Source organism: Denticeps clupeoides, chromosome 5, assembly GCF_900700375.1.
Source record: "Denticeps clupeoides chromosome 5, fDenClu1.1, whole genome shotgun sequence".
Classification (NCBI taxonomy): Eukaryota; Metazoa; Chordata; class Actinopteri; order Clupeiformes; family Denticipitidae; genus Denticeps; species Denticeps clupeoides.
In genome coordinates, this window is record NC_041711.1 from 2,325,446 (window position 1) to 2,352,159 (window position 26,714).

At 46.5% G+C, this 26,714-nt stretch overlaps 1 protein-coding gene and 1 pseudogene across 2 annotated transcripts; one reads left to right on the top strand and one right to left on the bottom strand.

The window, feature by feature from the left end:
- Positions 1-537: 537 nt before the first annotated feature.
- Positions 538-9,709, bottom strand: LOC114789816 (endoplasmic reticulum resident protein 44-like; annotated as a pseudogene).
- Positions 9,710-11,561: 1,852 nt separating this feature from the next.
- Positions 11,562-26,659, top strand: LOC114790031 (inversin-like). Of its 2 annotated transcripts, none has more exons than XM_028979622.1 (17): positions 11,562-11,660; positions 14,873-14,993; positions 16,328-16,494; positions 17,571-17,744; positions 18,259-18,426; positions 19,142-19,322; positions 19,432-19,541; positions 19,630-19,798; positions 21,424-21,579; positions 22,101-22,330; positions 22,426-22,532; positions 22,640-22,849; positions 23,530-23,735; positions 24,485-24,698; positions 25,212-25,411; positions 25,875-25,952; positions 26,047-26,659. In XM_028979622.1, exons 1-17 carry the CDS (start codon positions 11,658-11,660, stop codon positions 26,154-26,156), a joined length of 2,604 nt encoding a protein of 867 aa, XP_028835455.1. In that variant the 5' UTR covers positions 11,562-11,657; the 3' UTR covers positions 26,157-26,659. The 2 variants fall into 2 exon arrangements, with proteins under 2 accessions (XP_028835455.1, XP_028835456.1); XM_028979623.1 differs by having other exon boundaries at positions 16,429-16,494.
- Positions 26,660-26,714: the final 55 nt, after the last annotated feature.

Below are 26,714 nucleotides of genomic sequence, written 5' to 3' on the forward strand. Positions count from 1 at the left end.
AATTTTTCTTACTTAATTGCCAAAATTAAAGCTTTTTAATTTCCACTACATGTGTATGTGTGATGTTGGACTGTGTGAGAGTATCTGCTGTCTAATTCAAAAACCTTCAATAAAGCACAGTGTGTGGCTGCTGTGCTGGAAGTGGGGTTGAGGTCGTAGGTCAGTGTGTCTTTTGGTGTCCGTCGATGCTCAGGGGAAAACCCCGTCTAGATTTATATTTACATTTCCAGCATTTACCAGACGCCCTTATCCAGAGCGACTTACAATCAGTAGTTACAGGGACAGTCCCCCCCTGGAGACACTCAGGGTTAAGTGTCTTGCTCAGGGACACAATGGTAGTAAGTGGGGTTTGAACCTGGTTCTTCAGTGTTACCCACTAGGCTACTACCACCCTATAGATGCCAAGTTCTCCAATTTACACTAGAATTCCTTCTTTTTTTCAGAAGCGATGCTGCCGTTTATGTGTTTTCATCATATTTCAATCACCCCTCATTTTTAAACACACACAGCCATACAAAACCAGCACAAAGACGTTGATCTTGTAAAATATTATTTTTTTATTATTTTTTTCCACTTTTCCTTCCATTTCTGAGATGAGTGAATTGCAGGTCCCCTCACACACACACACACACACACACACACACACACAGGTGAGTGAGCTGATATGATACTAACAAGTTTGGATCTTAACGAGTCTGAATTCAAATTCAAGTACTCTTTTATACACACACACTGGAGTGGCTGACCATTAAAGAACCGTGAATGTCCTGCAGCGTTCAACTTCACACACACACAGTTGCATCATTAGAAAGGACATTTCCCAGCATGCCGCAGGACGAGGGAAAGTTCCAGACCCGTTGGTTGGGTTGAGGAGCTGCGTCATTTCTGCTCTTAGTTTTTTCTTTATTTTCTACAAAAACAAAAACTGCTGGTAGACAAAAATGGGGGAAACTGAGGAAGGAAGTGAAGAAAAAAAAAAGTTTTAATTTAAACGCGACAGACAGACGGAGCACAAACATATTTACACGCTCAAAAAAAAAAAAAAAAAGGTAAAAATGCTCTCTCTCTTTCTCCTCATATTCTTCCTCCCAATAATCAGTTTAAATCCCAAAGACTCCTTCTGGTCCTCCTTCAGTGGTGGAGACTCCGCCCAGGGGCGGGGCATGCCACATCACGGGGGCAGGGCTTCCAGCTTTGGGTTCCGTTTGTGTACATTTCTGTGGGAGTGTGTGTGTGTGTGTGTGTGTGTGTGTGTTTGTGTTCCATGGTCACAGCTCATCACGGTCCCTCAGGATGGTGTACCGGGTCTCGCTGGGCGCCAGCTTCTGGAAGGAGCTCTCTGGAGGACTGCTGGCCACTTCACTGTCGTCCTCCTGGGAAAAACACACAGAATTACAGGTCTATGGTTGTGATAGTGTTGTTAGTGTAGTTGTAGTGACGTGTGTGTGTGTATTACCTGTCCTGGTGTGCTGTCTGTGGGATCAGGTCCGTGGTGAAACACTCTGTGTAGTTTTCCTGAGTGCAGATCCAACACAAACTGTCTCAGCTTCCCCCGGAACCCTGCACACATGTAATGATTCCGGTTCAAATGAGAGGGGTTTTAAATGGATGGAATTGATGGTTAGCTGTGTGTGTGTGTGTGTGTGTGTGTGTGTTGGAGGGGGGCGGGGTCTGCAGTACTTACGTGAGGTCGTTGAACTCTGGGAAGACGTACATGTGCCTGAAGCTGTCGATGGCGATGACGGGGCAGTCGGCCGGAGTTTTCTGGATGTGGAGCAGAGGGTGACGGAACTTATCGCAGTCGGCGTGGAGGAAGTTTATAGAGCCTGAGAGAGAGAGAGAAAGGTGAGCAGGGGTCAGGGGTCAGGCAGCATTACACTGTAGAGGTCACATTTACTGCACTGAATGAATATCCGGTGCAGATGTAAATTTCACTAAACCGATTCCTTTATTGATTCCCATGGAGAACTGGTGATTTACGGCATTTACCAGACGCCCTTATTCAGAGCGACTTACAGTCAGTAGTTACAGGGACAGTCCCCCCCTGGAGACACTCAGGGTTAAGTGTCTTGCTCAGGGACACGATGGAAGTAAGTGGGGTTTGAACCTGGGTCTTCTGGTTCATAGGCGAGTGTGTTACCCACTAGGTAACATGTGGGATTCTGGTCCGAAACCGTTGATCATAAAATGGGCTGTAGGCGAGGACTAAATGTGGGACTTACAGAAATCAATAAAACAAAAAAGAAACACAATTTTGTTATTATGTTTCATGTGGTGGTTTAAATCACCCAGAATGAGGAAGCAGCATGAGAGCTGTCAATCATCAGGCAATAAAGATTGTGTTCTGGGTGACACCAACACGGGTGGGGTCCCTTTTTTCACCTGGATTCCAGGCGGTCACGTGACCGCGGAGAAATGAGCCCCACTGCGCTCCACCAGGAGAAAGAGGAGGACGACGGGTGGAGGAGACGGCAGTAAATCTGTGACGCGACCCCTGAACTCTGACCTGCCGGTGACCTTACCCTTCTCGCTGATGAGCTGCCTGGCAACCTCGTGCTGAAACTTTTCCAGACTCTCCGCGTCTTCCTTCAAATGGAACAAGATGAGGAACGGAATTCCTTCCTCTGTCAGCTCCTACACACACAAGAATAAATCCTTTTTAAATTAAACGAGAAAAAGAAACAGGAGCGTAGTCAGCGGGGTAGTGGTGTTACATCTGCGCGTGTGTGTGTGTGTGTGTGTGTGTGTGTGTGTAAGGGGGGTAAGATGTTGCTGGGTGACCGGCACAAAAGCCTGCCAGTTATTTTATTTTATTGAGATGTAACAAACATGACACACACACACACACACTTGAGTGTGTGGGAAAAGTACACTGTGTGGAGGGGAGCGGCGGACCTCTCCGTTCTCGAAGGTGATCTCTCGGACCAGAGGAACACACTTGTCCTGCGACCAGGCGTACGCCAGGTCGAAGTTGGTCAGCGTCCCCAGATAGACATGTCCGGAACGCTCTCCCCGGGGGGCTTGTAGATGACATTGTCCCCGCTGAACCCTCTCTGGCTTCGAGACCTCCCTACACAACACAATACAACACGACATCATCACTCAGAGAAGGAGGAGGCGAGGGCGGCTTGACGAGGATAATCACCCAAAAGCAGCCAGGAAGACGCAGTCGTCTCGCCGGATGTTCGCCCACTTTCTCAAACGTCCCGGTAGTTCTCAGACTCCTTCTGATCAAAGAAGCCGATGATGGTCCTCTTACTCCTCTGCAGGAAAACAATCAGAGTCAGGTCAGGAACGTGTAGTACTGACAGTACAGTGGTAAAGTGTGTGTTAAAGTGTGAGTATGTGTGTGTACATTATACAGGTCAGGAACGTGTAGTACTGACAGTACAGTGGTAAAGTGTGTGTAAAGGGTGAGTATGTGTGTGTACATTATAAGGTCAGGAACGTGTAGTAGCTGACAGTTACAGTGGGTAATGTGTGTGTAAAGTGTGAGTATGTGTGTGTACATTATACAGTCAGGAACGTGTAGTACTGACATTACAGTGGTAAAGTGTGAGTATGGTGTGTACATTATACAGGTCAGGAACGTGTAGTACGGACAGTACAGTGGTAAAGTGTGTGTAGTGTGAGTATGTGTGTACATTATACAGGTCAGGAACGTGTAGTACGGACAGTACAGTGGTAAAGTGTGTGTAAAGTGTGAGTATGTGTGTACATTATACAGGTCAGGAACGTGTAGTACGGACAGTACAGTGGTAAAGTGTGAGTATGTGTGTGTACATTATACAGGTCAGGAACGTGTAGTACTGACAGTACAGTGGTAAGTGTGTGTAAAGTGTGAGTATGTGTGTGTACATTATACAGGTCAGGAACGTGGTACTGACAGTACAGTGGTAAAGTGTGTGTAAAGTGTGAGTATGTGTGTGTACATTATACAGGTCAGGAACGTGTAGTACGGACAGTACAGTGGTAAGTGTGTGTAAAGTGTGAGTATGTGTGTGTAATTATAGGTCAGGAACGTGTAGTACGACAGTACAGTGGTAAATGTGTGTGAACGTGAGTATGTGTGTGTACATTATACAGGTCAGGAACGTGTAGTACTGACAGTACAGTGGTAAAGTGTGTGTAAAGTGTGAGTATGTGTGTGTAATTGTACAGGTCAGGAACGTGTAGTACTGACAGTACAGTGGTAAAGTGTGTGTGTAAAGTGTGAGTATGTGTGTACATTATACAGGTCAGGAACGTGTAGTACTGACAGTACAGTGGTAAAGTGTGTGTAAAGTGTGAGTATGTGTGTGTACATTATACAGGTCAGGAACGTGTAGTACTGACAGTACAGTGGTAAAGTGTGTGTAAAGTGTGAGAATGTGTGTGTACATTATACAGGTCAGGAACGTGTAGTACGGACAGTACAGTGGTAAAGTGTGAGTATGTGTGTGTACATTATACAGGTCAGGAACGTGTAGTACTGAGAGTACAGTGGTAAAGTGTGTGTAAAGTGTGAGTATGTGTGTGTACATTATACAGGTCAGGAACGTGTAGTACTGACAGTACAGTGGTAAAGTGTGTGTGTAAAGTGTGAGTATGTGTGTGTACATTATACAGGTCAGGAACGTGTAGTACGGACAGTACAGTGGTAAAGTGTGTGTGTAAAGTGTGAGTATGTGTGTGTACATTATACAGGTCAGGAACGTGTAGTACTGACAGTACAGTGGTAAAGTGTGTGTAAAGTGTGAGTATGTGTGTGTACATTATACAGGTCAGGAACGTGTAGTACTGACAGTACAGTGGTAAAGTGTGTGTAAAGTGTGAGTATGTGTGTAAATTGTACAGGTCAGGAACGTGTAGTACTGACAGTACAGTGGTAAAGTGTGTGTAAAGTGTGAGTATGTGTGTGTACATTATATAGGTCAGGAACGTGTAGTACTGACAGTACAGTGGTAAAGTGTGTGTAAAGTGTGAGTATGTGTGTGGACATTATACAGGTCAGGAACGTGTAGTACTGACAGTACAGTGGTAAAGTGTGTGTAAAGTGTGAGTATGTGTGTGGAAATTGTACAGGTCAGGAACGTGTAGTACTGACAGTACAGTGGTAAAGTGTGTGTGTAAAGTGTGAGTATGTGTGTGTACATTATACAGGTCAGGAACGTGTAGTACGGACAGTACAGTGTAAAGTGTGTGTAAAGTGTGAGTATGTGTGTGTACATTATACAGGTCAGGAACGTGTAGTACTGACAGTACAGTGGTAAAGTGTGTGTGTAAAGTGTGAGTATGTGTGTGTACATTATACAGGTCAGGAACGTGTAGTACTGACAGTACAGTGGTAAAGTGTGTGTAAAGTGTGAGTATGTGTGTGTAAATTGTACAGGTCAGGAACGTGTAGTACTGACAGTACAGTGGTAAAGTGTGTGTAAAGTGTGAGTATGTGTGTGTACATTATACAGGTCAGGAAGTGTAGTACTGACAGTACAGTGGTAATGTGTGTGTAAAGTGTGAGTATGTGTGTGTACATTATCAGGTCAGGGAACGTGTAGTACCTGACAGTACAGTGGTAAAGTGTGTGTAAAGTGTGAGAATGTGTGTGTACATTATACAGGTCAGGAACGTGTAGTACTGACAGTACAGTGGTAAAGTGTGTGTAAAGTGTGAGTATGGTGTGTAATTGTACCGGTCAGGAATATGTAGTAGAGTGGTGTATAAAAGTATGAGTGAATTCTGAATATGTAGTGTGTGTGTGTGTGTGTGTGTGCGTGTTGTGTTGTGTGTGCACACTCACATCTACAGATCCGAGCTCCTCCAGACTCAGCATCTCTTTAATGGGGTCGACCTTCTGTTGCCGGATGAAGTCAGCGATGGCCGTGACTGACCTCTGACCCCTGTCCTCTCTCTCCGTTTCATCATCATTCCGTTCCGGAAGAGCTTCAGCGTCGGGTATTTACTGATTCGGTACCGCTGAGCAATGTCCGCTAAACACACACATACACACGAGTTTCCAATGAAAATATATACTATCATTTTATCAACAAAACATCAAACTGGACATTATGTAAAATATGTTTGTGTTGACTGGTAAATGCCTTGTGTCGTAACAGCGAACTGCCGTAGCTTCAGGTCTGCCCAGCCAGTGGAAATAATGTTCTAACCTCCCGTCAGTGAACAGTACGAATGGGAATCACAAGGAACCGATATCATCATCGATTCCATAAATATCTGGATTTGACCCTCAATGCTCGACGCGCCACCGCAACCTGCACCATACTAAACTGTTCCATACCCCCCAAAAACAGTCACTCAATTCCTACTGAAAAATATGCCAAAAATAAAGAGATAGACAATAGCCAGGACTGTACAGTTCAGGACGTGTGGATTATTATGACCCCCGTTTGATGCAGTTCTGCACGTCGGAACATGTTTACGTGCGGCACCTTTAACCGAATTTATCTATGATCATGTAAGCGGCGGCGTCTTCAGACCACAAATCCTTCACTACAACCGAACCAATCAGCACAAATGAAAGAAACAGCAAAGAAGATAAAAAAGAAAGTGAAAGTGAGTGTGTGTGTATGTATGTGTGTGTGTGGCAACATTAAAGGCGTCGCCCACTGAGGGTTAAATTCTCCAAGCCGACTGGTGGGATTGTGTGCGCGTGCAACACACACACACACACACACACACACACAGCAGGGTATCTTTAAGCTGCCTTGACTTCACAGATGACAGAGTTGTGTCATTAAATCATCAAACATTATACAGGTCATCAATAATTCCTTTTAATTTCCTTTATCTCAAGGAAGAGCTGCTGTGTATGTGCACATGAACAGGTACAGAAAAAGATTGTGTGTGTGTGTGTGTGTCAGAAGCGTCTGTTACAATCGTTACGCAGGCTCGGGTGAAATTGAACTGATTTGCTTTGAAGGTGTGTGTGTGTGTGTGTGTGTGTGTATACACACTCACAGTGTTGGTCGCAGTCCACTCGGGCAAACACCACCTGTGTCTGGTCGGGTGTACTCCTCCCTCGCGACATTAGACGCCTCTTCAAAAAATGGGGTGCAGCATCTGACTAAACCGACACCTACACACACAATCAGAGCGGTGGTTATGGAATGTAGACTGGGAACTGTGGAGAAACACACACACACAACACACACAGTCTCAGTACTCACCAGTCAGCATAAAAATTAACAAGCGCCACCCCGGCATTATCTGCAAGGAAACATGGTGGATTAAAACACACACAACCAAAAAGATGAAGTTACAGCCACAATGACTCGACCAACGTTCACGTGAACATGCAGAAAAATGGAAGATTTCATCAACACACACACACACACACACACACACACACACAGGTCAACCCGCAACTCACTCAAAGTGTCGTCGATGTTGCCAGAGTCCAGGCTGGTGATCTCGCCCGCGCTGAAGTATACAGACTGGTCACCTACAAACGACAGAGAGCCGGACATCAACACATCACGTGGCCTGACCGAGCGTCCAGCACGCTCAGACGAATCTAACACTTACACACGCGTACACATTGCACAAAACAATTCAAATATATATATATACATTATAATTTTTTCTTCGTCTAGCACTTAATCTCCGAGCATGCTCTTTCCTTGACAAGGTGGGCCTTAGCAGGGCTCTTAGTTTTTGTAAAATCAAATTCTATAGAAACCGAATGAGAATTGCTGGTGTCTTTGGATAAAAGCGCCTGCTAAATAAAGTAAAGTAAGCACGCGGCACCAGAGCTCCAGCAATGTTCCAACCACAACACAGGCCGAGTTCCTCTGGACGATGCCCCCGCCCCCCACATGCTCCGTGGGACCGAACCAAGGTGAATCTGGACGTCAAGTAAACTCCGTCCTGCTGAAAGGACACCGCCGCCAGGGAGCCCGTAAACTTGGTCAGCAGCGGTGTTTAGGTAACACACACATGAATGCAGGAGCCAGGGTTTATCCCAGCACACTTCTTCCCATAATGCACTTGGACATGCCGGTGGTCTAGCGGGGTAAAGAAGCGGTCCCGTAATCAAATGGTTCTCCTTGAACGAGGTAGCGTCCCAACACCACTCCACGAGCTCACTAAGGGTGATGGTTAAATGCAGGGGACATTCTTCATTATGAGGACACTTTCACTTACACAAAAACGTCCGGACATCATATGGATGTAAAAGACAAAAATAAGGTTATTCAGACACCTTATTCTACTGTTCCACGGTCCTTTATAGGACCTTCTGCTGGTGGACACGGGTCTATCAGAGCCTGCAGCACCAGCCAGTCAGCCTTCCTTCCACTGACCACAGCAGACCAGGACCGCCGGACAACTTCACTTGAAACACTGTTACTGTAGTGCTGCGTTACAATGTGTTCCGAACAAAGACCTTTTATCAACATTGTCCCTGGTCTGGGAACAGGACAGGGGACTTCTGTTTCTGCACACAACGCTGGAATGCTGGCGTGTCCTCCGAGTGTCTCCAGGGGGACTGGAAAAGGGCGTCTGGTAAATGCCGTAAACGTAAGACAACACGGACGCACATGCAAACAACAGAGTGTGAATTCATAATGAACCGAGCCGGATCCGTGAGCTGACTTGAGTTTGAAACAGGCCCTGGCTGACAGGGCGCACCGCGCATGCGCCGAGCAGGCGACACGCACCACTTTCCGGGTTACCGGCCAATAGCAAGAGGCCACAACAGAGAAACTCACCAACCGGCTTCTGGTTCGGTGTGGGGCTGTGTGTGCAGGTACCACATTCCACTACAAAAATATTCATAAAAAACTCAACTCGAACCTGCGCGGCCCGAACACAAATTGCCCCAGTGAACAAGGCGGCAGCACCGGCCGCAAACCCAACAGCGCGGACCGGAGTCGCGACTCCATCTCCTGCAGACGCGCCGCTTACCGCCCAGCTTTTAACCGAGGACCGCCGAGGGCCCTGGCAGGGTGGACGGTCGGCTCCCAGGGGTTCTGGACACCTGTTCTCCAGGTAGAACGCGAGCGGCGAGCCGAACACACGGGCGCACGGTACCGGGCGGACGAGCCGCAGCCAGCCTACACAGCAGCACGGCGAGGTGGTGGAGGTCCCGGGGCGGCTGCGGTTGACGTTAATTTCATGGTACAGCAGAGCTCTCGGTGTTGTGATTCGCTGAATTTGCCCAGGCGCTCGACACCACTCCACGGTTCGACTCCAGGAAGCGGACAGCGGGCGAACCCCACCGCCTCTACGGGAAAACCGCCGACACTTCCGCTTCCCGCGAAATGGATCACGGGAGCTGTGGTTCACTGCGAAGCCACGCCGGCTCCTGTTGTTTGTATTTGAACTGACGAATCCCCAAGTTGCATTTGTGGGGCGCGCATGCCCGGCGTCATTGAAGTGTGCGCAAGGGCTTGTGGGACTTGTAGTGTTCACACTCGCTCTAGCCCCAGATGTGTCCCAAACATTGCTAACGTCCCATAGAAACTGGTTAAAACTGGTCCCGTCAAGGCGATCTTTTCCTTAAATAACCGCACTAAAAACAACGTTCGTTCCACCTAAATGAGGTAAGTTTCTCCACGACTTTCTGGAGCGGGTCAGTTCGCTGGGTGGCCGCTACTCTGTTCATAACTGGGAAAAGTGCACCGCCACGTTTCAACTACTTTTTTTATTATTAATTTATTTACGCAATTTCCTACATCGCTTTTTCCCTCACATACTCACTCGAGTTCATGTTGGCTAAACCTGGCACCAAATGTTCATGAAAGTTAGTGATCACACGACGTGACATTTCGGGTGTACGAGTTCTAGAACTGTACGAAGTCTCTGGGCGGCTATCGTTGCTGAAGTTTTCCTCCCTGAATTCAACAGGTTTGTGTTGTCTGCAGAAATGTACTTCCAGAAGTTGTGCACTGGTTTTGAAAAAACGTGCCAAATATGAATTCATGAAGCCTCCGACGTTTCAAGTCTACGTAAATATTATATTTCTTTGGTTTCTCTCGACTCTTTTCGACTTTGAATGAAAGTGCTGATCTGGGATCGGCGCTGCTGTTTCTCAATGCTGTAGTTTACGCGTTGCTTTGTGTGGAGAAGCCGGTCCCAGGTCAGTTTTATATGCCACCGTGGTTCAGTGTGGATGTCCGTGTTATTTATGACGTTATTCGTTCAACTGAGAGAACACTGACACACTGACTGTCTGAAGTGGCGCAGTTTTGGTTGTGGGTTTAGACAGAATCATTTCAGCTTTCTGGATTGTGATTGGGAGAATGTCCAGGGTTTCCATCATCTCATCCTTTCATCCTTGCATGTGATTAATGTCACACATGGTCTCGGTAAACAGTGAACAGTGGCTTTGTTGAGGTGTATTTTTACATCCGATCACCCAATTAAAATGTAATTTTGAGGTTTATCAGGAACCACAGCACAACACCCCAGTGCACACAGTGAAATGTGTCCTTTGCATTTAACCAATCATCTGAGGGAGCAGTGTGTGGGACGGTACCTTTGCACAGTGGCATTCAACCAGCAACCTTCCAATTACAGGTCTGATTCCGTACCTGCTAGGCTACCACTGCCCTGACCCAGTCTGGTGGAACCCTTGACATCTGTGTGTGTTTGGTGTTGGGCGTTGTCCTGAGTCGGGGCGGTGCATTTCGTGTTGGGCGCCGTCAGGGTCAGGGTGTGTGGTGAAACTGATGTGATTGTCATTGTAAATCAAAATGTGTCCTCTGCTATCAAACCATCACCCTTGGTGAGCAGTGAGCAGCCATGACAGGCACCTGGGAGCAGTGTGTGGTGGATGGTGCTTTGCCCAGTGGCACCATGGTGGATCAGGATTTGAACCAGGACCTTCTGGCAGCTTCTTTAACCACTAGGCCACCACTTCCACTGTGTTTTGTGTTGGGTGCCATCTGAGTCTGGGCGCGTGATTGGTGTTGGGCGTTTTCTGGGTCTAAGTCAGATGTCAGTGCGATGATGATGCGTTCATGTGGCTAAAGCAAGAGTTTACAGAGAGAAATTATTTCAAACTACAGTTATCGTGTGTTTGTCACTGGAAAATTGGTGTGGTAATTTATTGATATTATCTTGCCAGTTCCATGTTGATCGTCATTCATTTGGAGGCTTTTTAGTTCAGTGAACAAAAACAGCCATGAAACCGGCAGGCCTCCTTATGTCGTACAGAAACATCAAATCTCCAGTTTCTCTCCAGATTAAACCCCCTCCCTGACACACACACACCACACACAACGTTACCCCCCAGATATCTTATTTACTTATTCATAGGAATCCTGTGGTGTGTCCCACGTTGCCAGGTCTTGTTGTTCAGCTGAAGGCAGGTATGGCACTCTGAAGCTGTGGTACGTCACATAGAGCTGAGGCCATGTCCCTGTCTGTGATTCTTGTACACTGGCGCGCACACACACACACACACACACACACACACGCATGAACACACTGTATGAAAACATTTTTGAATTGTGCTGTGAGTGAGAGAGCACTTTCTGCTTTAAAACACACACACATTCTGCTTAGTCTTTATGTGATTGTCTCCCACAGGACCCAGGATCAGAGAAGGCAGGGGATTGGAGAGGAGGCCAAGAACAGCAAGAGAGAACAAACACACACACACACACCAGCGTGGGGAACTGTGAGCCGGAGATGATCTGCCCCCCCTGCCAACAATGGTGAGCGGTGTCCTCCACCCTCTTTATAATACTATTTACATACAAAGCAACACCGACAGCAATAATCTACATGGATTTATACTGGTAGTAGTAATGACACAAGTAAACATATATAGTGTTCTCCTCTGCAGCACCATGATGCAACGTGGAAAGTGAAGTGATTGTCATTGTGATACACAGCACAGTGAAATCTGTATTCACCATCACCCTTAGTGAAAGGCCCCCGGGGAGCAGTGTGTGGGGACGGTGCTTTGCTCAGTGGCACCTTGGCGGATCGGGATTTGAACCGGCAAACATTCTGATAACGGGGCCCGCTTTCTTAAAACGCTAGGCAACCACTGCCCCACAGATAACAAGACATAAAGTAGAGATGAGACATGATCGTGCAAGACATAATGTAACTTCACAATAAAGATAGAGCAGCGAATAGTTCATCGCAATCAGTGAATAAAAAGCACCATTGTTCATTCCTGACTATAACCTGTGGCTTTTACACACCACAATCTTTTCATGATTACTTGCCACCTCTATTATCAGTATAATTAGTGTAGTCAATAGTTATTGGTATTATCAGCATAGTCAGGATAGTTCAGTACTATTAGTGTAAATTAGTATTATTAGTACTATCAGTATAAATCCATGTAAATTACTGCTCTCAATGTAAACCGGTATATCAATACTATCAGTATAAATTGATCTAAAATCAGTATTATTAGTGTAAATCAGTAGAAATCAGCACTATTATTGTAAATCATTATTATCTGTATTTGTGTAAATTAGTATTATAGTATTTGTACTGTCAGTGTAAATCAGTACTATCATTGTAAATCAGTAGTGTTAATTGTAAATTAATAGTGTTTGTATTGCCGGCATAAATCAGTACTATTGGTACTATCAGTATAAAACAGTGCAGTCAGTATGGTGTAAATAAATATAATTCAGTGTAAATAAGTATTCAGTATGAATCAATACTATCAGTATATATCAGTCCTATCATTGTCAATCAGTAGAAATCAGTACTATTATTAGCAATCAGTATTATTTGTATTGCCTGTGTAAATCAGTATAAATCGGTATAAATCTATCTATATATATATATATATATATGGATATGGATAGGTGGTATTTAGGTGTTATTTGTAACACCTAACGTTATTTGTAGAAGGATAGAAATGTAAGTCATTGTCGTGCCGATGAGGAACAGTTTGTATTTAAAGATCAGTGCGGGGGGACACGACCAGCATGCATCTGGTGTTTCATTAAGCTTGTAAGTTTCATCTCAGCAGCAGGAGCACAAAGGAACCTTATTCATTATCTTAACGGAATTCAATTAATGACAACGGCGTGGAATGCGAGGCGTCTCCTTCCGCTGGCTACCCTGGTAACTAGGCGGACGGCAATTTAGCCAGGGCTGGGGCCCGCGGCCATGGACGTGGTTGTACTTATTACCTGTGTGTCTGGGACATTGTTGATACCTGTCAGTGTAAATTTAATAAACTGTGTACTGTTGTTATTTCTCAATTGTCCACTGACGATGATGGAAACCTTACCTGCGGTGTTTAAATAGTGTTTTTATTTGTCCGTGTGGTGGTGTGTGTGGTGTGTTCTGTAAATCGATTTAATTCTGCTTTTAGCCCCAGTGTAAAGGCTTAATTAATTACTCTTTTAATAATGAAAATGTGTTGTCTGAGGGGTTTTAATAATTAATGTTGAGGGTGTGTGCACGCCGATGTGTGTGTGTTTTCTCCATTTTTTTTTTTGCTGTAGATTACCCTCATTCTTGAATAATCGGTTCAACTTGCATATTCTTACACATATCCATCATATCTACAGGCCTCATTGTAATACTTGTCACATCACAAATTTGCATATATACAATAACACCCATATCACAAAGCCACAATCTGCGGTGACCTTTTGCGACCCTGATTCCGAGCATGTTTTGGGTTTTCCTGTTCAGAATGTATTTATTTTTATGAAATGAAAGGTCATTGTAACCACACCCGACTCTCCACACAACTCAGCAAAAACCCTGCCTGCAGTGACTGACAAGTGTGTTCTGCTACTCTGAGGAGGTACACACCACTACTTGTACTGTGTGTGTGTGTGTGTGTGTGTGTGTGTGTGTGAGACCTAATCCCATAACCCAGTACAAATCCTTCCCCACCCTGGGACTATTTGCCATATTGCATTGTGGGCAATCAGAGCTAATGAGGCCCACTAACAAGGCGTCAGTCAAGTGATGCCTCTCTGTGGATTGGCCCTGGTGGGACGGAGTCCCACCCCTGGAGGGAGCAGCATGGTGATTGATGTTTAGAGACGACGCCGGCGGCTCTCTGGTGCGTCGGGAGAAAAATCACACACGTGAGCAAATATACTAGAATAAAACAAAGGAAAGATGTTACATCATAAGGAAGCAGACTTTCTGCAGACTGTTGGCTGGATGCGAACGGCGGAACTATACGTTTATACGTCTATAAGTTATTGTTTTTTTCCACCCAGTGATAAATAAATGGAGCCCATTTATATTTCTCTCTTTCCCGCTACCGCTCATTCAACATGTTTCATTCGTTCATGCGTTCGGGATCCCAGCAGGGTGTGTGTCTGTGTGTGAGAATGAATGGAACTCTGAACGTGGCTGTGCATTTGCAGGAGAGTGTAAATCAGTCACATCTGAGAACTGAAAAGCTCTGATGTTCCTCTGATCTGAGATCAGTTTTTACAGGGAGCTGAGTAGTACTGTAAACACACACACACACACACAGGAGGTTATTTATCTTTTTCTGGAATCAGGCTTTTATGAGAGTGAAAACTGTTATTCAGTTTAAGTAGTGTGTGTGTGTGTTTGTGTTTGTGCGTGTCTGGGGGAAATCGGTGAGGCTTGTGGCTGATCAGAGCTAAACTCCCATAAAAACAGTCTCACGGAACCCCACTTCCCACGCTAACATTGCCTCTCGCTCCCTCACACACACACACACCTTCCTTGCGTGTGTTTGCAGCATCTAATTTCCCCAGTAAAAACATTTATGCGTAGTTAAAACACACACACACACACACACACACACACACACACAGTGAAACCGCAGTGTATCTCAGGACTGTTAATACCCACATCACACACACACTGAGGGCTCTTTAATAACTGTGTAGTTACTAACCCCAATTACCCTCTATGTACGAGAATGTTCTGTGTGTGCGTGTTTGTTTTGTAGGCTTTAGTGACACAAATGAACCCCCCAGACTCCGCCCATTGTGGCCCCTCCCCCCTGAGCTCACAGGTCCATGCTGCTGCTGTCAACGGAGAGAAGAACACCTTACACAGACTCATCACCGGTACACGCGTTTTACACACACATTTTACACAGACTCATCACAGGTGCACACGTTTTACACACACCTTACACAGACTCATCACAGGTGCACACGTTTTACACACACCTTACACAGACTCATCACAGGTGCACACATTTTACACAGACTCATCACCGTTACACATGTTTTACACAGACTCATCACAGGTACACACGTTTTACACACGTTTTACACACACCTTACACAGACTCATCACCGGTACACACATTTTACACACACATTTTACACAGACTCATCACCGGCACACACGTTTCACACACACCTTACACAGACTCATCACCGGTACACACGTTTTACACACACATTTTACACAGACTCATCACAGGTGCACAACGTTTAACACACACATTTTACACCAGACTCATCACCGGCACACACATTTTCACACACACATTTTTCACAGACTTATCACTGGTATACACGTTTTACACAGATTCATCACAGGTACACACGTTTTACACAGACTCATCACCGTTACACACATTTTACACACCTTACACAGACTCATCACAGTTACACACGTTTTACACACACCTTACACAGACTCATCACCGGTACACACGTTTTACACACACCTTACACAGACTCATCAGCGGTACACGTTTTACACACACATTTTACACAGACTCATCACAGGTACACACGTTTTACACAGACTCATCACCGTTACACACGTTTTACACACACCTTAGACAGACTCGTCACCGGTACACACGTTTTACACAAACTCGTCACCGGTACACACGTTTTACACACACCTTACACAGACTCATCACCGGTACACACGTTTTACACACACCTTACACAGACTCATCACCGGTACACACGTTTTACACACACCTTACACAGACTCATCACCGGTACACACGTTTTACAGACTCATCATCGGTACACACGTTTTACAGACTCATCATCGGTACACACGTTTTACACACACCTTACACAGACTCATCACCGCTACACACATTTTACAGACTCATCATCGGTACACACGTTTTACACACGTTTTACACACACTTTACACAGACTCATCACTGCTACACACGTTTTACAGACTCATCATCGGTACACACATTTTACACACACCTTACACAGACTCATCACCGCTACACACGTTTTACACACACCTGTAAAACACACAGTCATCACTGGTACACAGATTTTACAGTCATCACCATTACACACAGTTTACACAATCTCATTACCAGTGTACTCTTACTTTTAACAGGTTCACAAACTGTACACAAAAATGTGTAAAAAATAAATGTGTGTGTGTGTGTCTGTGTGTGCCCCAGTGGACCCTGCTTTGAGGGACAGTGAGGACAGCTTTGGCAGGACTCCGCTGATGTATTGTGTGTTGGCCGACCGATTAGACTGTGCCGTTTCTCTCCTGAAGGCTGGAGCTTCGGTGAACCGGAGAGACCACAGCCACCGGACAGCCCTGCACCTCGCAGCACAGAAGGTACGCACACGCACGCACACACACACACACACACACACACAGTCTTAGCTGATGGCCTGCTTGTTTAAGGATATGCTGCCCCCTAGTGTTCCTCAGTATGCAGCAGCGGAGTTGGTGTGTGTGTGTGTGTGTGTGTACGTGTGTGTACGGTGAGGGACAGAAAGAGACCAGAATGATGGAAAGGCTGCAGAGGGGGGTTTGAGGAGAGCCTGTGTGTGTGTGTGTGTGTGTGTGTATTGAGGGAAGTCGGAGGTTGATGGTTAACACTGACACTTGGATCAATAAGATCTTCAGCTCAGGGATTAAACCCCTAATTGGGCTGAGAATGGAGACAGACACACACACACACACACACACACACCACACACACATGCACAGACACGCACGCACACAAACACACTCTTATACCTCTTTGTCCCTCAAGTACACAGATAGACACTCAACATACAAGCTCTATCATTTAGTGGCAGGTGCAAGATCACACACTTGAACACAGCACACACAGATTTTCTTCATTCATCATCTCCATTTGTCACAGCGTTACTGGGTGTGTGTTTTAACTGTTTATTTGCGTTGATTGAACACTAACAGCTTGTTATGGGGAGATGTCTCTCACTGTGAATGAACAAGCTGCTTAGATCAATAAGCTATTGAGTGTGTTAGAGTGTGTGTGTGTGTGTGTGTACGCACATGGTCCGTCATCTCTTGACACTTCACTGTAGTAAGTTTTTACTCCTAATACACAATTGTGTGTGTGAGTGTGTGCCTGTTAAATGGGGACACGTGTATACTATACCCTATACACCACACCCATGTTTGGCCTCTATATGTATCAATGCGGTTGTGGGATAAAATCCTGAACCGCCAAGGTGCCACTGAGGTCCCCTTGATTAAAGCACGGTCCCCACACACGGCTCCCCGGGCACCTGTCTCGGTGCCCACTGCTCACCATGGGTGATGGATAAATACAGAGGATTGTTTTGTTGTGTCACTGTGTGCTGTGCTGCAGTGTACAGCAATGACAATCACTTCACTTTCTTTCGAAAGGATGTCTGAGTGTGTGTTTTTGTGTGCAGGGTAATGTGCGCTTTATGAAGCTCCTGTTGTCCAGACGAGCTGATTGGCTGTTAAAGGACAGAGAGGAAATGACTGCACTGCACCTGGCAACCCGACACCCCTCCCCCAAACCCCTCGCCCTGCTGCTGAGACACATGGGTCCTGGAGAGGTGGACACACAGGACAAGAACAAGGTAACACACACTGGACACAAAGAAAGTAACGAGCAGACACAAACCCGCGTGATGAAAGATACTGTAACACATTCACACACAGCAAGGACAAAGTGACACAAACAGCATGGTGAGAAAAATGTAACTCATAGGACAAGAACAAGGTAACACACACAAATGTAATTATTTATGTCTTTTTGGCAGTAACACGTACAGTAAAGCAGTAGGGGTCGTCTGATGTCTTATTTTACATGGAGGCTATAAAAAGTTCTCCTTGGGGCTACACACACACACACACACACACACACACACACACACAGGACCTGCTCAGTGCTTCGAAAGCCGTAAGGGCAGCGGTGATGTGGGCCTGGGCCACGCCTTCTCCCGGGGTGATGTGTGGAGGAGGTGCGATGGTGTTGAGTCAGTCGCCTACACCCTGTATCATGTCATGTCATATGAGTACTAATGGAGAACAGTGCGCGTGTGTGTGTGTGTGTGTGTGTGTGTGTGTGTGTGTGTGTGTGTGTGTGAGCAGCAGACAGCCCTGCACTGGAGCGCATTTTACAACCACGCTGAACACGTGAAGCTGCTCATCAAACACGACTCCAACATCGGCATCCCTGACAGCGAGGGCAAGATCCCCCTGCACTGGGCAGCGCACAACACACACCCCAACGCCACAGACACCGTACGCTGCATACTGGTGAGTGCACATACACACACACACACACACATAATGAGGGGCTGGGAGGGGTCCGATGTCGTGCCATCATTACACAAGAGCATGAGACAAAATATGCATCTACAGTTTGCTATTCATTGATTGATAAATTGATTGATTAATGAAGTACTGTGACTCCATTCGAGGAGCATTTTTTGAAGGCTGCAGCCTAGGGCTGAACAATTTTAAGAAATTATCTAATTGTGATCATTTGACGTATTTTTGGAAAAGGTGGTTCAGTATTGACTGTACTGTAGAAGAACTGTAGAATTACCGTACATTGAAATATGAACTGTGCTATAAGAAGAATGTGTCGAGTTGATGGCATTTTAAGTGGGTGTGGCTTTAACTTTGGACACATCTGATTGGTGAGGATGATCGTCTGTCACAGTATTCTGCTGCACGCCCCCTTGGACTAAGTGATTCACGGTACGAACCCTCTCCGAACTCAGTCTACTCGAGTACGCCGGAGTGGCGGCGTCTGCCCATGCTCCGCCCATTCGGCTGCACCGCCACGCCCCACTCTCTCTCTCTGCGCATGCGTGGTCCCGCACCCACCCTACTCGCAGTCGTTGCGCTTTTTCGAATCACCGTTTCGGTTGAAATTCGGTGAAAAGCCGCTGTGCGTTTTAACCGTTCTGTCTCATTACAGTTTCCACGGAGAATAAAGTAATCACTTTCCGTGTGCGTGTTGTAGGACGCCGCTCCCACCGAGTCTCTGCTGAACTGGCAGGACTATGAGGGCCGCACGCCGCTGCACTTTGCAGTGGCTGATGGGAACCAGGAAGTGGTGAAGGTGCTGACATCGTATGAGGGCTGCAACATCACCGCCTACGACAACCTGTTCAGAACCCCGCTACACTGGGCCGCCCTGCTGGGTACACACACACACACACACCACACACACACACACCACACACACATACAGATCTGTGCATACTGAAGACAGAAGGTGTCTGTAAATGCGCTCTTTTGTGCGTGTTAAAGGTCATGCACGGATTGTGCACCTACTGCTGGAAAGGAACAAATCAGGCAGCATCCCATCAGACAGCCAGGGAGCCACGCCCCTTCACTACGGAGCACAGAGCAACTACGCTGTGCGTGTGTGTGGCAACTATGTGTGTGTGTGTGTGTGTGTGTTTTTCACCTCACTCTGTATGTCTATGTGTGGGGGGTCACTACCAGGATACGGTGGCGGTGTTCCTGCGTCACTCTGTCCGAGACGAGTCGGACCTGGAGGGCAGAACAGCCTTCATGTGGGCCGCAGGGAAGGGCAGTGATGATGTCCTCAAAATGATGCTGGACATGAAACCAAACCTGGACATCAACATGGCTGACAAGTACGGAGGCACAGGTACAGGAGCCACACGATGTGCCTGCTGCATCTGGACCACGTGACCATATTTAAAAGGCCCCCTATTTACACTTACATTTACGGCATTTGGCAGACGCCCTTATCCAGAGCGACTTACAATGTGCTTTCAAGTTACCATGGATGAAGAGATCAATTCCGGTTCACTAGGACCCCAACTATGAATACAGCGCTTTGGTCATTCTACTTCGACAGAGCGCCGAATTGGGAATTTGTCCCCTTATGACGTCACAAGGGGAAAGGTTACCTCTCGTTTCTCATGCTTTTCCCGCCGCTCGGTGGATGGATTTAAAAATGACCTAAAACGTATTTTTTTAGTTCACTCACGCGAGACTCTGAAGGATAAGTGGGTTCATTGTATTTTTTATGGAGAAACGCCAACGTGACTTCCTGTCCGCGCCAAACATTGTTATTTGTGAATGGTGTTGATGCAGTCACATCACCTAAACTTCTATAGGCCGCTCTCCTCCTCGTCCCGCCTCTCTCCTGCTCCTTAGCATTTAAAGCTACAGACACCGAAATGGCACGTCCTGGAAAATCTCATTGTGGTGTCTGTAATTCACTCACCAGTATGCATCAAAGTCTCTGTAATTCTGCACCACGGCTGAATTTCAGAAAGAGACTTCAGATACAGTATTAGGGGGCCAACAAAAAAAGCAAATATGATATAAAAGCAAAAAAAAAATTCATGTCAGGGATACAATACCATGTTACACGTGGTTCTCATCTGTATCAAAATAATGGAACTATTGAAAACTGTCAGAACCTTCAGTGTTTATATAAAGGTATAAAAAAAAGACCAAATCATCTCCCAGTCTGAGCCTCTTTCCCATACTTGTCTCTTAGTTTTAAACATGCATTATAGAAAAATAATTTGACATGATTCAATTGATTGAGATTTGTAGTTATAATGTAGTTATTCGATAAATGTTACAAATGGTGGCAGTGGTGGCGTAGTGGGTAAGGAAGTGGACTCGTAATCGGAAGGTTCAGATCCTGGCTCAGATCTATATGTATCAATGCGGTTGTGGGATCAAATCCTGAACCGCCAAGGTGCTACTGAGGTCCCCTTGATGAAGGTACCGTCCCCACACACTGCTCCCAGGCGCCTGTCATGGCCGCCCACTGCTCACCAAGGGTGACTGTTAAATACAGAGGACACATTTCGTTGAGTCACCGTGTGCTGTGCTGCAGTGTTTCACAATGACAATCACTTCTGAATGGAGTGCTTGTGTGTCTAATCTACACACATAGTGTGTAAATTAATATGAATAAATGAATGTTCAGGGATATAATATGGTGTTATTAACCTAAGGAAATCTTCACCAATTATAATGCTTGCATCTGTATTCGTTATGCATGGCTACACTTTTATAATTGATTGATTTTATTGATTATTGGAGAAGCCCGAGGCTGCACAGTATGATCTGTCTGACAGATTGGAGTGACATTTGCAGGGTGACTGTTTAGGCGCCTGATTATATATGCACATTTAATTTTGAATTACATTTCTTTTACCATAGATGATATTCTCATAAAAGTGCTTATTTGTGTCCCCACAAAGCCCGGAAAACCCGAACCTTAGTAAAACCTTGCTGTGTGTTTAGCGCTGCATGCTGCTGCTCTCTCTGGTCATGTGACCACTGTGGGGGTGTTGCTGGAGCGAGGCGCTGCTGTTGACCCTCTGGACGTCATGAAACACACACCCCTATTCCGTGCCTGTGAGATGGGCCACAGAGATGTCATCCTCACACTCATCAAAGGTGAAAACAAGTGTGTGTGTGTGTGTGTGTGTGTGTAGTTACATGTCTGTTTGATGGTATGTTTGTTCCTTAGATTGATAGAGTGGTAGTAGCCTAGTGGGTAATGCACTCGCCTATGAACCAGAAGACCCGGGTTCGAATCCCACTTACTACCATTGTGTCCCTGAGCAAGACACTTAACCCTGAGTTGCTCCAGGGGGACTGTCCCTGTAACTACTGATTGTAAGTCGCTCTGGATAAGGGCGTCTGATAAATGCTGTAAATGTAAATGTAAATGTAGATTGGAGTGTATCAGTAATTATTGTGTGTGTGTGTGTGTGTGTGTGTGTGTGAAGTTACATGTTCTGTCTGTTGTTTGATGGTATGTTTGTTCCTTGGATTGGAGTGTTAGTAATTAGTAATTATTGTGTGTGTGTGTGTGTGTAGTTACATGTTCTGTCTGTTGTTTGATGGTATGTTTGTTCCTTGGATTGGAGTGTTAGTAATTAGTAATTATTGTGTGTGTGTGTGTGTGTGTGTAGGTGGTGCTCGTGTCGACCTGGTTGATATAGAGGGACACTCTGCACTGCACTGGGCGGCGCTGGGCGGGAACGCAGAGGTGTGTGAGGTTCTGATGTTGAACGGCCTCGGGCCGAACCTGCAGGACAGCGCTGGTAGAACACCGCTGCAGTGCGCCGCCTACGCCGGGTACATCAACTGCATGGCCCTGCTGCTGCAGCATGACTCCGACCCCAACATACAGGACAAGGAGGTGATGAATGTACTTTCAAAAACAGGAACCGTGTAATATCGCTGCTGTAAATACTGTTTTTAAGTGTGTGTGTGTGTGTGTGTGTGTGTGTGTAGGGGCGGACAGCGCTTCACTGGTCTTGTAATAATGGGTATCTGGACGCAGTCAAGCTGCTGCTGGATGGTGGGACGTTTCCAAACCACATGGAGAGCACAGAGGAGCGGTAACAACACACACTTACACTCTGCACACACATGGACATGGTAAACACACCTCAAGCGGGTCCATCATCACTCGTGTGTGTGTGTGTGTGTGTGTGTGTGTGTGTAGGTACACTCCTCTGGACTACGCTCTGTTAGGGGAGCACCAGGAAGTGACTCAGTACCTGCTGGAACACGGCGCCCTCTCGATCGCTGCCATCCAGGACATCGCCGCCTCCTCCATCCAGGCCCTGTTCAAGGGCTACCGGGTCCGCCGGGCCTACAGGGAGCGGAAGAACCTGCTGATGAAGCACGAGCAGCTGCGCAAGGACGCCGCCAAGTATGCCTCGCGTCAGCGCAAATGGTTCAAATGCCAATTCCAAACCAATAGCCCACCGAGTAATATTCATAAGAATAGCAACGCTTTCTTGCATAGTCGTCGTTTACATTCACATTTACCAGACGGCCTTATCCAGAGCTTTACTGTGGCTTTAAATTCAGTACCGACCAACTCGAATCTCGAATCTCCTCAGTCCTCAGAATACTACGCCAGTTCTCATCAGGCCAACGCACGTGTTTCTTGGTGGATTTTAGCTTCAGACAACCACCTTCTGACTGTGTCCACGTTTATCTTTCTGGAGATGAATCCGTTTTGGCAGCAGATGCTCGTTTTCTGCGGAAATTTAGAACAACTTCATGTTTCCCCCCCGCCACACACACACACACACACACACACACACACACACACGGAATTCTCTAATTATACACCAGACTTCTGTTATTTTCAACACGTGATTTTTAAGTTGTCAGATCAAGCAGCATGAACTTCATGTCCGTCTGCTGTTCCTGCGCATGGAGGTCATGGGTGCAAAACAGGCTTCCTAAACCGGTGGGGCGCAGAGCCTCCAGGGACAATGACATTTAGAACACGTCGACAGGATGAAACGCACACACGTTCCATCATTCCTGTTTTGCTCAAGTGTGTGTGTGTGTGTGTGTGTGTGTGTTTGCATCCTTCAGGAAAAGAGGAGAGGAACGCCGGAGAGAAGCAGAACAGCAGTTGTCACTGGCCGGGTGTTTGGAGCGCCAACTGTCATTGGCTGAGCAGACTTGTTCTCTGCATCAGTGGGGCGGGGCTAAGGAAATAATCGCTCCTAAGAGAAACACACCCAAAACGCAACGCAGCCAATCACAGCGGAGGCCCGAGCTGCCAAACACATCCCCAGGTACGGTGTGTTTATTGCATTAGGACCAAAATGACTGGCATCCAATAAAATGGTCCATTAAAGGGATTGTTAATGGGTTTGGGCGCTTCACTCCTGATTTAGGATAAAGCATTCACCCGCCTGCATTCTCCTTGTTTGAGATTCCATTATTTCTGTACTTCTGTTCTACTTACCTGTTGGACACGCCTGAACTAGCTATCGTCGTATTTCCAGGAGTTCTGATTGGCTGGCTGCTCCTGGTTATGACATCATAAAGAGGATGCATTTCAAATTTAGCCAAAATTCCAACTGCAGCTGGTTAGTAAACTCTTAGCTGTTTGATTGCGTGAATATGATGGGATGGATGCTAGTAAGACCACAAGCTCCCAGATTCAAACCCCACTTACTACCATCATGTCCCTGAACAAGACTGTCCCTGTAACTACTGACTGTAAGGTGCTCTGGCAGAGGGTGTCTGATAAATGCCGCGGATATTTATCATCAGGGCCAGTGATAATAATATGGGCCGTGGTGGCCTAGCAGGTAAGGAAGTGGACTCGTATTGCCAAGGTGCCACTGAGGTCCCCTTGATCAAGGCACCGTCCCCACACACTGCTCCCTGGGCTCCTGTCATGGCTGCCCACTGCTCACCAAAGGTGATGGGTTAGATGCAGAGGACACATTTTATTGTGTCACCGTGTGTTGTGCTTTGTTTCACTGTCTAATGTCTGTCCGTCTCTGGTTGTGTGTGGCGGGGGTCTCGGGTTCAGAATGTTCCAGTACTGCCAGAGCCCATCCTCCAGTCACCACGGAAGCCCAGCTGAAACGTCCCACGTCGCGGCCTGTCGGCACGGTAACCCAGTCCAGACCACAGGTGATGGAGAGAGGCGAGAGAGTGAAGGAGAGTGAGAGAGAGAGACGGCGGAAGGAGGTGAAGAAGAGGAGGAACGCGGCGGCCAGAACCATTCAGAGAGCCTGGAGGAGGTAAACACTCGCGCACACACACTATAAACACATCGTACCTCACTCACACACACCTCGTATACAAAGATGTGCAGACGACACGCATGCACACACACACACACACACACGTGATGGGAACATTTTATGTGGCCCTGTAGTCCTGCTCAGATGTTGCCCACATGTGCCGTCTGCCCTACTGCATAGCAGCACCTTGACGTCTGAGTAAGTCTGTGTTCGTGTGTGTGGAGCATTTTAACAAGAGGCTAAAAGTTCATCTGTCCTCACACACTGTCCCACCTCCTGTAATCAAGTTCAGAAGCTCCCCTTCTTATAATAATGCCAATTACACCATTACACACACACACACAGGTCGCTAAATGTTTTCAGGTGTGAGACTGTCCTGGGAACTGTGTGCGTGTGTTTTATGTGAAAAGGTTCATGTAGTCCATCCAGTTCAGTTCACAAAATAAAATAAAATGAGAATGATGATGATTGTGATTATAAACTCTGTGTGTGTGTGTTTGTGTGTTTTAGGTGTCGTGTTCGGGCTCGCCTAAGAGTTGCTATGACTAGACATCACAAAGGGGCGGGACCAGCAGAGGTCACCGCCCTCTTAATTCAGCTGCTGTGGGATTGGCCGAAGGCCACTGACCTTGTCAAGGTGAAGCATGGATTAGGAGCGCTGGCCACCAAGAACGCGGGAAAGAAGAGTTCCGTGCTGCAGAACATCTATGGTGGGTCTACAGCAGGAACGTCCATCTCTCACACACACAAAAAAAACCCCAAACGAGATAAAATGAAGTTTCTGCTCAGTAAACGCAACTGACCTTCAGGACATATGAGCAGGTGACGACTGACACACACACACACACACACACACACTCTCTTCCTCTGAGTGCTGTGTCTATATTCTCCCTCCACCCATCCTGCGGACTTGAAAAGTTCAGAGCTGTCAGAGGGGATGCCTGAACACACACACACACACACACTTTCATTCTCCTCCACCTGCTTAAATTGGCAGAGGCTGAGGATTTCAATCTCCGTCTCATTAACAGCGTGTTGGTTTGGGGGAGGGACGCTTCTCAAGTGTGTCCCTCACTTCCAAATACACACTCTCGTCTGATGTTACACACCCAGTTGGATATTTGGTTGTAGCAGGTGTGTGTGTGTGTGTGTGTGTTGTTCGCATGCATGCAGGAGGACTGCAGGTCAGGAAAGGACGTTCTATCACAGCAGAATTAAACACACTGCCAGAGCTGAAAACTACGCAAGTTTGTGAGTATATATATATATATACACACACACACACACACCCCTTCTGACCCGGACAGAAATAACATTGTTAATTTTGTATCTGTGTGTTGTGCAGTGAGTGGAATGGAGTGTGTGCGCGTGGACTCCGCCCAGGCGAGACAGTTCTCCTACCACATGAGACCAGAGAGTGGAAACAATCACAAACAACGGCAGCCCAAGAACTGACACACACACACACACACACTCCCTGTCTCTGAACCGATGTGTGTGTGTGTGTGTGTGTGTGTGTGATAGAAAGAGATACAGAGAGACTTGTCAGTAATGACGCAGCCATAGGATTAGATTAAAAACACACACCTGAAAAAACACCTGCACCTGCAGACCCCGCCCCCTTCTCTCTGCTGAGGTCACTTACAGCATTTACCAGACGCCCTTATCCAGAAGTGTCTTGCTCAGGGACACAATGGTAGTAAGTGGTGTTTGAACCCGGGTCTTCTGGTTCATAGGCGAGTGTGTTACCCGCTAGGCTACTACCACCCTCTTTTCTCTGCTGCGGCCATTGCAGGCAACACCTGCTGACCCCGCCCCCTTCTCTCTGCTGCGGTCATGTAGCGCCACAGCTTTTATAAAAAATGGGGTGTTATTGTAACGTTTCAATATTTTATTATAAATGTCAATATTCCCGCACCTCTGTTACATTAATAAATGTTTGTGTTCTGTTATTTCAACGTTTGACATCTGCTTGGCTGCTAAGTCTGCGTGGTGCAGCAGTTGCACCAATCA